Source organism: Notothenia rossii (assembly GCF_949606895.1).
Source record: "Notothenia rossii genome assembly, chromosome: 4".
Classification (NCBI taxonomy): Eukaryota; Metazoa; Chordata; class Actinopteri; order Perciformes; family Nototheniidae; genus Notothenia; species Notothenia rossii.
The window spans coordinates 15775093-15789657 of NC_136902.1; the positions used below are offsets into that span (position 1 = coordinate 15775093).

The 14565-nt window shown below is 41.0% G+C and overlaps 1 protein-coding gene across 2 annotated transcripts in view; it reads left to right on the top strand.

The window, feature by feature from the left end:
- Nucleotides 1-14304, top strand: part of ift122 (intraflagellar transport 122 homolog (Chlamydomonas)) — a 24682-nt gene extending 10378 nt beyond the window's left edge. The window contains exons 18-29 of one of the 2 annotated variants that reach the window (XM_079678849.1): nucleotides 39-205; nucleotides 1254-1425; nucleotides 2649-2751; nucleotides 7734-7874; nucleotides 7979-8079; nucleotides 9608-9708; nucleotides 11010-11175; nucleotides 11305-11422; nucleotides 11517-11645; nucleotides 12227-12303; nucleotides 12422-12586; nucleotides 13606-14304. In XM_079678849.1, coding sequence (XP_079534975.1) covers nucleotides 39-205; nucleotides 1254-1425; nucleotides 2649-2751; nucleotides 7734-7874; nucleotides 7979-8079; nucleotides 9608-9708; nucleotides 11010-11175; nucleotides 11305-11422; nucleotides 11517-11645; nucleotides 12227-12303; nucleotides 12422-12586; nucleotides 13606-13692 — 1527 coding nt within the window. In that variant the 3' untranslated portion in view covers nucleotides 13693-14304. The remainder of the gene's footprint in view (nucleotides 1-38; nucleotides 206-1253; nucleotides 1426-2648; nucleotides 2752-7733; nucleotides 7875-7978; nucleotides 8080-9607; nucleotides 9709-11009; nucleotides 11176-11304; nucleotides 11423-11516; nucleotides 11646-12226; nucleotides 12304-12421; nucleotides 12587-13605) is intronic. The other variant, XM_079678850.1, reaches the window with a different exon arrangement.
- Nucleotides 14305-14565: the final 261 nt, after the last annotated feature.

Genomic DNA, 14565 nt, shown 5'->3' on the forward strand with positions numbered 1-14565 from the left:
TTGTAACTTAGTAAAAAACGTGTGTGCTTATCTTGCAGGATTTCATTGGAGGGACAGACCCTAAGAGCTCTCGGATCCTGATGACCAAGCAGGCAGACTGGGCTAAGAGCAGCAAGGAGCCGCGGGCAGCAGCGGAGATGTACCTGTCGGCAGGAGAACATCTCAAAGCCATCGACATAATAGGGGAACACGGCTGGGAAGACATGTAGGTGCCAGTCACTGCATGAAACAATCTAGGTCTCTCCTCCAGCATCGCATACACTGTTATTCATGTGTAACCATTTCTAAACGTCCTTTTTCGATTTGTGAACATGGTGTTCTTAAATATATAAATATAACCCAAAATATGAAGGCATATTTCATAGTCCATAAGCCAACAAAAGATGGTATTTGATTTAAGCAGACATGAGTTAATGCAGTTTGAAATGTTCACACTGACACTTCCTGTCTAAACTGTCTAAAAATGTTACTGTCGTGGTAGAACCCTCACTCTTTGACTTTTTTAGGTTTCCAAACAATATTTGAATACTCAAGCTTTAGAGAAGAAAGTGGGAGTGAAGCTGCTTGGGACCGACAAGGGTTCAAATATAAAGGGCCATATTTAAACCCTGATAAAAACACTAAACACCATCTCCTCATGTTATGTGGTTAAGAGGATTCACTTAACAGTGGAGAAACCTTGTGTCCTGTAGTTAACATTTTAAAATGAACAATATATGCATATTCATAGGTTTATGGATTTCTCTAAATGGAAAATAATTGACTTAATTTGAGTTAGGCCAGTCTGCAATGTTTTTCTTGGAAAATAATCATCAAGCACAATTTGTCTTAATTCTTGTCCAGAAGATATCTTTCACTTACAATCTGTGTAGCGTAGCAGTGTAATGCTATGCTATGCCATGCTAAAAAAAACACAGGGAAAATAAGCTTTTTTTGTTTTTTTTCCTCATAAAAGCGTACCAGTGGGAATGTGGGGTGTGAGCGGGTGTTTCTGAATCCGAACCCCCCCCCCCCCCACTGACTCCATATGACCCATTAACTGCCCACTGCACGTGTCCTGTGGTGCCATCAGAAAAACACTGCAGTTACATTCAGCACTCTTTAAACTCAATCTGATTCCACTACTAACCTTGACTGCTTCAAATTCTTTTTTTATGTGGCCATGATCATAACTTTAAACACTGGAACAGCATGTAAAGATTTATCTGCCCCCCCCTCACTCTGTGCTCTACTTCCTCTCTCCTCTCATGCAGGTTGATAGACATCGCTCGTAAATTGGACAAGGCCGAACGTGAACCGCTGGCAAAGTGCGCGTTATACTTCAAGAAGCTGAAGCACCACGGCTATGCCTCAGAGACTTACTCCAAGATGGGGGACTTGCAGGCTCTACTGCAGCTGCATGTGGAAACCCGGCACTGGGAAGAGGTATGACATACTTAATGCACACAGGAGGCACACCTGCTCCGCTCATCATGACTTATAGATAGCATATCGTGAGACAATCACATAAATATAATGTGAACCACATAGGACTGCTAAATAAACTGCTGTGCTACACAGAAACTCATATCATAAACCACTGGGTGTTCATGGCCAGAAAAGTACATTCTATTTGTTAAAGTAACCACAGCCAAATGCAAACAATAAGACAATACTCTGCCTGGTTTCCTACACTGACAAAGTTGAACCACACACACACTCCAGAAACTTTTGATTTCATGACCACATGATGATTGGTGGGGGAGAAACACAAAACGCTCTACAGCACTGAAAGAGTATCAGCTTAAAGCTCCATTCTGCTTCCAATCAAATTCCTCCATCAGGGCGGGTCGTGCAGCTCAAACAAGAGGAACATATTGTGTTTCTTTTATCCATCTGTGGTCTTTAATCGAGTTTAAGAAATGCGCATTTGCATTCTGAAACAGAAGAGCCAAAAGCAGAACATCAAACCACGTCTGAGGAAGTCTTCCTGGATATTTATTTGATCCTCAGAGAAAAGGAGACAAGAGAGAAGGATGGGGGAGGTAAAGAGAACTGTTAGACTTGATGTGCTTCACTGGGGGAGGTTGACACCCAGACGGGACAGAGCACAGACTCAGTTACAGAACGGGCCATATGGATGCTATTCACTGCTCCCACTCCTCTCTCCACTGTTCTTTAAATGACTTCGGGATCACAGGCCCGGGACACACACAGTCTCTTTATTGTCTTACGGCCGTTGCTGTGTGTATGACTGATGTGTGTTTCTTCGCTCAAGTTTTGCCACAGGACATTTCGATTATTCAGTCACTGTAACAGGCCAACTTGTCCATAAGAGCACTTCATCAGCTCTTTACACCCCATCATTCAAACAGTGTGAGAGCTGCTGCTGTAGTTCTAATTGAGTGTGAAATCAACTTAGCTCGTACAATTTTCTTTGTTCTCAACTCATTAATAATGCTGTAATGTGATGTTTTGACTGGAAGTAATTTGTGTTTCCCTGAGTGTGTTGTAGCTCATATGTCCCTAATCAACTGAAGTTCAACTGCAATTACTCAGTGCAGTGTGGGGCTGTTATCTATGTATAATGTGTGGGACTTTTTGATGTCAGCGGCTAACATATACTGCATTACTTCTCTCTTTGTTGCCTTCACCTGTCCATTTCTCAGGCTTTCTCACTGGTGGACAAGCACCCACAGTTCAAAAATGATGTCTTTGTGCCTTATGCTCAGTGGTTGGCTGAGAACGACCGCTTTGAGGAGGCACAAAAAGGTGAGTTTGCATTTCCAACATGTCCTCACTTTTAGTCACCCTATTCGTGATGCTCTGGTGTATTATAATCATATTTTATTTGAATGTATATTCCCAGGATTATTTCAGTAAGCATTAAAGTCTGCGGCCACAGCCACAGTTTACATATGGAAGTGATAAAGCCTGGCTAGCTTTGGACACAGATATGTTTTCCTACTTCCCTGAGATTCTCTATATTCACTGTTAAACATGATCCTCTTTGCTTGAGCCGAGCAGAACAGAGCTGCCTGTTAACTGAATGACATGCATGCATGCCTCTAATCACCAGTACTACAAGCAGCTCTGATGATGATTACCAACTGTAACCATAGTTATAATCAGCTCATAGATTTATAATTATGATCTCAGCAGGCATATTTCTTCTTCTACATAATCTTCCTCTGCCTGTCTCGACATGGAACTCATGACTGAACAGACCTGATTGTATTGGAGCTTGCTTATGGTCATGCATTTTGCTGATTGTGTGTATTTTAGTCAAGCTGCGACAATGTATTGTGTTACTAGTGATTGTTTTTGAGTACAAGATTCCGGCCTGTCTCCTGTCCACTGTGCTGCTACTTCTTTATACCTACTTAGACATAGTTAGCATAAGGTTGAATTGGTGGGTTCATATTTCTGAGGCTTCAAGTGTTCTCCATGTAGAGATTTAATTAGAATCCGTGGCATTCTTTTTATCAAAACCTTAACTAAGACTGTTTGCCAGTTTTCTCATTACTAATATCTTTAGTTTGAAGATGTCTTTCAATAGTTGTCATATTATCCAAACCCCTTCAGGGTGTCCGCGGGGTCTTAAAAAGTATTAAAAGTTGATAAATCAATTTAGCGAAAATTAAGGCTATTAAAAAAGTATTAAACGGCATTTTCCAAGGTATTACATTTTGTAGCTTGTTTTCAATAAGTATATAAATTGTCCAAAGAGGTTGTATTCTACAGTCTGCCTGAATGTAATCATTGCGTAGGTGTGTAGTGTGATTCTGTGTAGTTTATTTATGGCATCCCGTTGGATTTGACGTCATCTGAACAGGACATCGCACGCTCACTGCTTGATAGCGGGCGAATGCCCGTTTACGCCGGTTGTTAAACAACATCGTTATGGGGAAATGCAAGTTTGCGTCCAAATGGTTGGAAGATAAGGAGAAAGGACAATCAATACTGTATATTAGAGATGTCCCGATCCGATCACTTGGTCGGGGATCGGAGCCAATCACGTGATTTTCAAAAGATCGGAATCGGGAGAAAAAATTCGGGGATCGGGATTATTTTTTTTTTTTTTTTATAAATACTTTTTTTTAAATGTTGTATTCAATGTTACAAAACAAAAATGACCATGTTCAAGTCTTAAAGTCATCCTGAGGCCTTAGTTTTGGTTTCAAATTACACATCATCATGTATGTGTTGCTTCTTTGGGGCTTGTTTTCATAGACCTGGTTGCTTATTTCTCTCAAATCTGGCAACAGAGTGGGCAGGGCGCAGTGTCTAATTGTAGCAGTAAGCTAACGAGTACTGATAAGCTTTATTTTGTTTTGATCCAATGCTGCACAACTGAACTGATCCAATGCTGCTGTGAAAAAAAGAAGCTATATCCATGTTGGACAGAATATCCAATTTAAATAAAAAAATAACCTTAAGGGACAACTTGAATGCTTTTTTTCTTTTTTTTCTCTTAATGCATTGCATAAATATCGGATCGGGAAAAATCAGTATCGGCAAATTGTCAAAATCAAATGATCGGAATCGGATCGGGAGCAAAAAAAGGTGATCGGGACATCCCTACTAGAGATGTCCCGATCCGATCACGTTATCGGGGATCGGAGCCGATCACGTGATTTTCAAAAGATGGGAATCGGGAGAAAAAAATCGGGGATCGGGATTTAATTTTTTTTTTTTAATACTTTAAAAAAAAAAATTATTCAATGTTACAAAACAAAAATGACCAGGTTCGATTCTTAAAGTCATCCTGAGGCCTTAGTTTTGGTTTTGAATTACACAACATCATGTATGTGTTGCTTCTTTGGGGCTTGTTTTCATAGACCTGGTTGCTTATTTCTCTCAAATCTGGCAACAGAGTGGGCAGGGCGCATTGTCTAATTGTAGCAGTAAGCTAACGAGTACTGATAAGCTTTATTTTGTTTTGATCCAATGCTGCACAACTGAACTGATCCAATGCTGCTGTGAAAAAAAGAAGCTATATCCATGTTGGACAGAATATCCAATTTAAATAAAAAAATAACCTTAAGGGACAACTTGAATGCTTTTTTTCTTTTTTTTCTCTTAATGCATTGCATAAATATCGGATCGGGAAAAATCAGTATCGGCAAATTGTCAAAATCAAATGATCGGAATCGGATCGGGAGCAAAAAAAGGTGATCGGGACATCCCTACTAGAGATGTCCCGATCCGATCACGTTATCGGGGATCGGAGCCGATCACGTGATTTTCAAAAGATGGGAATCGGGAGAAAAAAATCGGGGATGGGGATTTTTTTTAATTTTTTTAATACTTTAAAAAAAAAAATTATTCAATGTTACAAAACAAAAATGACCAGGTTCGATTCTTAAAGTCATCCTGAGGCCTTAGTTTTGGTTTTGAATTACACAACATCATGTATGTGTTGCTTCTTTGGGGCTTGTTTTCATAGACCTGGTTGCTTATTTCTCTCAAATCTGGCAACAGAGTGGGCAGGGCGCATTGTCTAATTGTAGAAGTAAGCTAACGAGTACTGATAAGCTTTATTTTGTTTTGATCCAACGCTGCACAACTGAACTGATCCAATGCTGCCGTGAAAAAAAGAAGCTATATCCATGTTGGATAGAATATCCAATTTAAATAAAAAAAATAACCTTATGGGACAACTTGAATGCTTTTTTTCTTTTTTTTCTCTTAATGCATTGCATAAATATCGGATCGGGAAAAATCAGTATCGGCAAATTGTCAAAATCAAATGATCGGAATCGGATCGGGAGCAAAAAAAGGTGATCGGGACATGCCTACTGTATATAGTAAATGTGAGGTAAAGTGTGTCGCTAAATGTAACCGGTTAAAACTGGAAGTGGCGATGAGGTCTTAAAGTGTATGGAAAGGGTCTTAAAAAAGGTCTTAAAAGCTATTACATTTGACTTCAGGATTCCTGCATATGACCTGCCCTCACCCAAACCCACTCCACTAAAATGCATATCGAAGCCCTTTTCAGTTTTGTATGTAAACGGTAATTCAGCACTTGAAGTAAAAAACCGACCATTGTACAAAGCTCAGTTCATATGATGCTATAAAAAGATTTCTGTAAACATATATGAAAGTACATGTTGGTGATTGAGTTCACACTTGTCTAAAGGCTGACCTTGTTATGTTTATTTATTACAATAACCCAGAGTTGTATTTGTATAGGAGCTTTGCTGCGAGCCACTGCTGTTTCTTTGTCAGCTTGTGTTTGTGTAAGGGGGAAGGAGTGGGTGCTACTTCCTAACACTAACCAACAGCAGCTGAATCTGTTCTTTATGTTATGTAGTCTTATAAATATTTGCCACTAATATGTCCTGACCCTCACTCTGGTTGCCGGGGCAGGGTCGATAGGGGGGTCTACTCCCTAAAGCTGCTTCTAATTACCCGTTTATAGGAACATGAAGGCACAATGTTTTTTTAGGGCTTTAAAGCCAAGGGTTCTTTGGTATTTAAGAGCAACTTCCCCATTTGGGAAGTCATTTTGAGTTATTACATGGCTTAATGATGTCTTGTATCCATTATGTATACATATCTTGTGGCATTTAGTCTTATTGTGTATTGGTGCACACAATTCTGTAGTGTTTTTTTCACATTTTTTTTAAAAAGTTAGCTATTCTTTAGTGACTGTTTTTTTCTGTATCCTGTTGAGTGTGCATCAGACATATTCCATTTGGACTTTTCATAAACACACATGATTGCTTTGTACTTGTTATTATTGATATCTTATAGGTCAGGGGTCTGCAACCTTTTTGACCAAAAGAGCCATTTTGCCCCCTTTTCCACCAATTTCTTTTGTCTGGAGCCGCAAAACATATTTGATTGCTTGATAGCTTATAAAGTTGTATATATTGTTACATCATAGACAAAAACTACAGTTTTTTTTGCATTTATTATGTATTACACTATAGAAAACTGTTTACCTCTAATAATCTCTTATAAGGAGAATTAAAACAAATTACACAGGCCTACTTTAAAATGAATCCACACAGCACTTGGGGAGTCCTCTGCACATTTGAAGAAAATGAATATAATTCAAATGGGCCCACTTTGAAATAAATAAAACATATAAGCTGCACCCTAGAGTTAACTGATTGAATTATGACTGAAGATCGTCAGCTGTCTTCCTCTTCCGTGTTTTTCCTCCAATACGTAAAGGCTGCAGCACCTTTGACAACTTCTCTCCACATATCAAACATACCGGTAAACCAGCATTGTTTGCTGTGAAAGCAGATAACTTTAACCACGCAGAATTAAACCCTCTGTGTTCCTACGATACTTTTCTTTTCTTTGATTTATCCATAGTTCGCTCATCGAGCCGGGGGTCAGGACACAAAACATTTTCAACCGTGCAACAAAACATAAATAGTCCTACAAATATTATTATTTGATTTCCTTCTTATTTTTGTCTGAGCTGAATGGAGCCAGAGCAGAGGGCTTAAAGAGCCGCGGGTTGCCAACCCCTGGTATAGGTCTATGAAAGCAGTGTTGTTGTTAACAGTGTCTGGTAGCCTTTTCCTTTTAAAGCCTTAGGGACAGGAGTGGCACCATTGCTGTGAAGCAAAGCGCAGAAACACCACAACAATGAAAACTTGGCAAAGCTGTCAGCCCAAAAACAAATCAATAAAGAAGGATGCCTTCGATTGGCAGCTGGAATCTAGCATTGCCACAAGGGCACATCATAACAACCCATCAATCACCACTTATTTTTTTCTTTCTGTCCATAGCATTTCACATGGCGGGGCGACAGAACGAAGCAGTTAAAGTCCTTGAGCAGCTTACCCACAATGCAGTGGTGGAGAACAGGTTCAACGATGCAGGGTACTATTACTGGATGCTATCAATGCAATGTCTAGACATCGCTCGAGGTAAGACCGGTCTTCACGGAAATGGAAAGAAGCATTTGTTTTAACTGTGAAGCTTAATGTTTCCTACTCATCCTTTCGGTACCTCGGTGTATGTTTGTCTGAAGCAGAAAGTGAAGACCAGAGGGATGAAATGCTGAAGAAGTTTGAGCGTTTTCAGCATCTTGCTGAGCTCTACCATGTCTACCGCTCCATTCAGCGCTACACGGTGAGAATGCAATACATTGTCACCCCTAATCTTTCATAGCCAGACCAGGCAAATGTGGAGGAGGGGAGGAGGGGGGGGGGGGGGTTAGAAATCAGGAGGCTTCTACAATTGGCTGTCAGATGTTTGAAAGCCTGGAGAAAAGTACCTGCTATGTGGTCAGGTTACTGTTTGGGTACAAACACATCAATGTAATATCGTTTATTTTTTAACCTGAAGTATACCGACAGCCCACTCAGTTTCTGCCCTCTTTCTAATCAACATTTGTTCTCAAATTTCTCGAGAGCGCTATGGGTTTGACGTGCAGGGGGTCTGGCTCTGCAAGATTATGTCAATCCCCCCCAAAAGAACTTGGTGTAAAGGACAAATTAAAGCATGCAGGGAAGATCTTTGGTAAAGTGAACAAAATAAATTGAAGGTGTTATTTTCAGACCACTGAAAGGCAATGTAATTAATCACCTTCACCAAGAAGCAACTACCTTTTATTAAAGCCAGCAAAAATAAGCTTCATTTTAAATCTATCCAACTGAAAAACCAGCCTTATGTTGACAACTACTTTCAAATTAAAGTAGCTAGCAGCCCTGCCTCCAAAAGTTGTTGATCTAGCAAGAAAGTGGCCAAGATGGCAATACATACTGCGGATATGTTTATAACATGGCTATTGTCTGCACTCACAGCTGTCCATCTAGCAGCTTGTGGAAGGCTCAGATAACCTGCAGTGAGTGCGCACAGATAGGCAGGTTGCTCCTCCTGTCATTTCATTAAATCAGTCCTGCAAAAGCCAAAAATACTGGACAGTTTTTTGTGTTTGGTCTGCATTCGAATCATTGATTGCTAAAATCCCAAAAATGTTTCAAAGGTACATTACCCAACTTAGTTTAAACATGTTGTTCTTTCAAGTTGATAGAAAGTGTATTATATGATTTCTACACATAACTGCTTATAGATTTTCGCGTGACCTTTATGCAACGGACTAAATGGTTCACTTCCTGAAACCTCTCTGATCCCGTTCACCATGGTAACCAGCTGCTTGATTGATCATGAGGACTGCTTCATCTATGGTCTTCTCCACGCCCCTAACACTAACCTACTTACAAACAAGCAATCTCGAGTTATGAGCACTCATGGGCGACCTGGCCTGTGTCAGTGTTCTCAGTTTGTTGTTTTAGTTTTCTGCTCGGCTCCGGTCACCTCCCTGTAATAGTGAGGCATTGCTGTGATCCAGACCAGAGCAGGAAATCTCTATATCTCACCTTAACTCTCCTAGGCAGCCTCTATATATTCAAGTGATCAACTTTTTGGGAGAAAGTGCTCTTACTGATGGCTTAAGAAAATGTGTCTTTTACCTCTCACCCAAAGAGTGTTAGTGTAATTTATGATGAGGCTTTGTAAAAGGTTCCAGACCAGGCTTGGATATGAAACAATTAAGCAGTGGAGTAGATATGATGGAGGGTGTTAAATAAATCTAAGCAACCCATATATGAGTAAAGGTCTTTTTAATCCTTTCTTTTCAACTTTCTTTTATCTCCAGGATGAGCCCTTCAGTTCCCACATGCCAGAGACACTCTTCAACATCTGCAGGTTCCTTCTGAACAACCTCACCAAGGACATACCGCAAGGCATTTCCAAAGTGTATCCTTCCATTGGAAAAAGTAGTCCTCACATGGCTTGCAATATCAAACAAATATTTTGAAAAGAAAGTGTTGATTGACCCTTCCTCTCTGGAGAGCTCTCGAGAACAGACATGCCAATCTGAAATCAAGACTGCGCACAGACACTGAGGATAAAGTTGTGGAAAAGAGATAGAAGTGGGGAGAAAACGGAAGCGTTGGCGCCACTGCGGAAACCACGCTGCTGCTGGGAGAATAACAAGGGGCGGTGATGGGGAGGAGGAGAAGATGCCAGAAAGAGGCACATTCTCAGTTATCTAAACAAACACTTTGATTAGTGAACTTTGTGCACGCGCATACATATATATAAACACATTAAACAATGTACATTAATTTGAAATCGTACAGACACACTAATCCATGTAGACACACACAGTGAAGTCAGAGTGTGAGGAAGGAAACCAGGCTGAGCAGCTGGGATCCTGAGGAGAAACTGAGGTGTTCTAAAAAGGTTGAACTTAGATTTATAGACTCAGCCAGGATGCGTTGGACTGGTTAGAACAATTAAACACAATGTCACAGAAAGAGCTGTACTAAACAAGTTTCACAATAGGAGGACGTTCATTTATCAACAGCCCCAGCATGGAACAGATCTGGGTGTGTGGGTGGAGCTGGAGAGTAGCTCATTGGAGAGGAAAGGAGAGGAGTGGTGTTAAGTTTGAGGTGGTGGAGGAGCGCCAGCGCGGAGCTCTTGCAGCTGCAACTCATTGACCTGTCGTTGCCACGCTCCGATGGTTAAGAGAACAGCTCTGTCTCTCCCTATAAATACAAATAACCAACAGTTTCCTCAACTCTAAACACGAAAACAGTCACGTTTGTGTAAGCTCACACGCAAACCCACCTACCCAAGGTATTGCTTCTAACTTGGCATTCAGCCAATGTTGCCGGCTCAGCAGGGCTCTACTTCTGCTCATTACATTTGAGAAATATGGGAATACACAGTGCAGTCTATTTATAAACGCACACCGGTCTCAATGTTTCCACAACTATTACATTACACGTTCATTGTTAGACGCTTTTATCCAAAGCAATTTACATACTCAATACTGTGGACAATCCCCACAGGAGTAATTTGGGGTGAAGTGTCTTGCTCAGGGGCACAACGACATGCTGACTGCAGTGGGACTCGAACTTGCTATCCTCTGATTCGAAGATCCGCGCACCAACCCACTGCGCCACACGCCTCCCTACTTATTTCAAATATTCAGAAATCAACATCCAAGCTGTTCCTCTCACCTAAGATTTCCTTAACCTTATTATTAGCAACACCTTGTATGCATTGGCCAAGCAGAGTCGAAGGCTGGGGGCTTATAAGCTTGCCAGGTATTCCTACGAGAAACTCCAGAAGCTGCACATCCCCTCTCGCTTCCAGGAGTCCATAGAACTGGGCAGCCTCACCATTCGCTCCAAACCCTTTCACGACAGCGAGGTGCGTTGGATTAAACACGCTGGTATATTAAACGTGTTGTGAAATATTGATCATGAACCCACTCTGATCATGAGAGCAGTTACTCCCATCCTGTGCTGCTGAGTGTAAACTTCCATGTGTTTACTGCAGGACCTTATTGAGGGCATGATGTGCTACCGCTGCTCCACCAACAACCCCCTGCTGAATAACCAGGGGAGCGTGTGCATCAACTGCAGGCAGCCTTTCATCTACTCAGCCTCCTCGTATGGTCAGTGACACACCAACACATGGCGTGCGCTATTTGCCAGACACGACCCCCTTTGTGTTTGTTGTGGTAATGCAGCGTATCTCTTTGTGTGCAGAGGTGTTGCCTCTGGTGCAGTTCTACCTGGAGGAGGGCATCAGTGATGAAGAGGCAGTTTCTCTGATTGACTTGGAGGTCCCTCACACGGATCAGAGTGACGCACGCTGGCACGATATGGACAACGGTGGTATCCTTTAATAACCTACAGTATGTATAAAAATAGATATACACACATGGACTAACAGATGATTCACATTCTTTGTATGAATTATTCATTCCTCAGTCTGCTGGCCCTGTGATGCTGCATCCCTGCCCTTACACGCTGCACATCTCTTTGAAATGAAACATGTGACTCCCCTCCACCTTGTGACAGTTCTAAGAAGCTGTTTAGTCTTCTTTGGCCTCGATTCTGTGCTGGTGGGTAAGCTGTCAGAGCTAAGTCATCTTAGCCCTTGAGCTAATAGGGTTAGCAAGGCTCTCCTGTCTCATTTTAATGACACTAACCCTCCAAGAGCCGTAGCCACAGCCCCAGTGCAGGGATTAACCTGCATTAGTCGGCACACACTCAAGGGCACTGAGGTCTGCTCTGTTCTTCCAGAGCCACGACGTGACTGACAGCCACGACTGATCGGCCTTTTGAACACTCTCAGTTTGAAATAGTCTATGAGGGATAATTTTACAGAGGTTTGTCCTGTCTTAAAAATATACAATAACAAACAATATTTAAATGTTTGCATTGCTATATGTGTCCTTAATAACCCCAATCAGAGATGCAGGCTTTGAAGATGAAGGATGATTTGGACGATCATGAGGAAGACCCATTTACAGCAAAAATGAGCTTTGAGGTAGGAAAGGACAAACGAGATGAGATTAAAAAATCCACCAACTGGGCAAACCAGCTGGAGAGGGTAAAAGAACAGGGTGAATAATACAACGTGGATGTGTTCATGTGTGTTTAAACAGCAGGGGGGCTCGACCTTTGTCCCAGTGAAGGTGAGTCGCTTGGTGCTGCGCTCCATGAGCAGGAGGGACGTCCTGATCAAACGCTGGCCCCGGCCGCTCAAATGGGAATACTTCCGCTCCCTGCTGCCCGATGTGAGCATCACAATGTGCCCCACCTGCTTCAAGGTACAGCTTTATAACACACACACAGCCAGTATGACCTGGTGTGAACCTCGGATAACACTGATCTCTCTGTTTATAACCTTCACTGTTTTAGTTTATTTTGCTTGTACGGAAGCCATGAGAGGCAAATGGCTTAACAAAGGCATGACATTGTTGTGTTTGTATTTGTCATATCACTACCATCAGAATCCAAATTCCTTTATGAGTCCCACAGCGGGGACATTTAAAGTGTTACCAAAAACGGCATAGTAGATAAAGAAGCAATGCAATAATAAAAAAATAAAAGCAGACATTTGTAATAAAATAACAGTAAAGACAAATAAGTACACAACTATGGTAAAAGAATTATAGCAGCAATTTAAGTGACATAAATAGCTAAATAAAGTATTGCGACCTCAAAATACGTTTTGGGACATTTATGCAGACATGTATTGTTTCACAAAAAGTGATTATAGCACCGTACAGTTGCAAACAAGCGTTTATATCAATATTGCACATTGCAGGTTTATTGCACATGATTTCAACAGTCTGTATTGTGTGGTGGTCTACCAGGGGCCGTGGTGGTTGTGTAGAGCCTGACTGCTGCAGGAAGGAAGTACATGGTCACAGTGACCAATTGGTTTGTGGACTAAGTTTTTAAAGCCTTGAGTTTGTTGTGATATTTGTTTGGTTGTCCCCATTTCGTTTTTTGCAACCAGGTGGAGCTAAATACAACCAAAAGTTTATCATTTTTGAAGCAACCAAAGTGCTAGAATTTATGATCTGAAAACACACTGTGAAAGGGTTCAAGTCAAAGAATATTGAGATCACCCATACCGGACAAAGCTTTGAAAACATTTTTCTTCACAACCCATGAACCACAGAGAAAACTGTTTAGATAAGGATTAGAAAATGGATCACCAGAATTATCTTGTTCCTGTTCTTTGACTTGCCTCCCAGGGCTTCCATATCCTCATACAGATAACATTTAATGTCCGATCTGTTCTGTTTTGTGATGTTCCTATCTTTGTATTTCCTCGTAGATGTTCCACAGTGAGGACTATGAGCTCCTGGTGCTTCAGCACAACTGCTGTCCTTATTGCCGCCGACCCATCGATGAACCAAACTGATGGACTTTAAAACTAGAGCATCTATTTAAAACGTTTGTATTTGTATGTCCTGTAGCTGATATGTTTCTCCCTTTTATCATGCAGTTGGTTTTCAGATGGGTTGGGAATTTTTTTTGTTTTGCATTGTAATATATTTGTCCCTGTAATTTGCATAAAAATACTGTATGTTTTATCTTTAAGTTAATCTAACTGTTTTGTTTGCTGTTCCTCAAGCTCCCTTTGAGGAGCAGCCCTTTGTCCTCAGAGGATGACTGACAGACGTAATACCTCTAGTGTTGTTGTGTTGGTCATTATAGAGTGCAGGAAAAGTGCACCAACAACCAATCGGATTATAAGGATCAGATTACCTTGATCTATCAGTGACAACATCATCACTTTAGAGGCAGCATGTGTGCATAGTGTAAAATAATATTGCTATAAAAAACGTTTATTTAAGAAACGCAATTCCACCAAGTGGAAAACATCTATACCAGATGCCACGAACGCATTCCACAAGCTTGTATACTGTACTGTGTGTTTTATAACAGTACGGGACATCTGTTTAGTCATGAAAATGTATTTTTATTTTGTTACGAAAAAACCCTTTTCAATAAAATGTTTTGGTACTTTTTGTATTACAGTGGGTTTTCTTAACAGTGTTACAAAGATGGTCATATTTGCTTCTTACTCTTTTAGATTAAACTTCAGGTTTTCCGTCTGTAAAAACAGAGAAGTGGAGTGAGAGTGCATGCTCTGAGCGGTATGCGCCACTGACTCTGATTACTCTTAGGGCTATGAGTTGGGCCCTGCATTATGCAGTGGTTGGGGATTAGGCTTTTAGGGATACAAATAAGTTGGATTGCTCAAGAAATGTAATTTATAGTTTGTCCACTC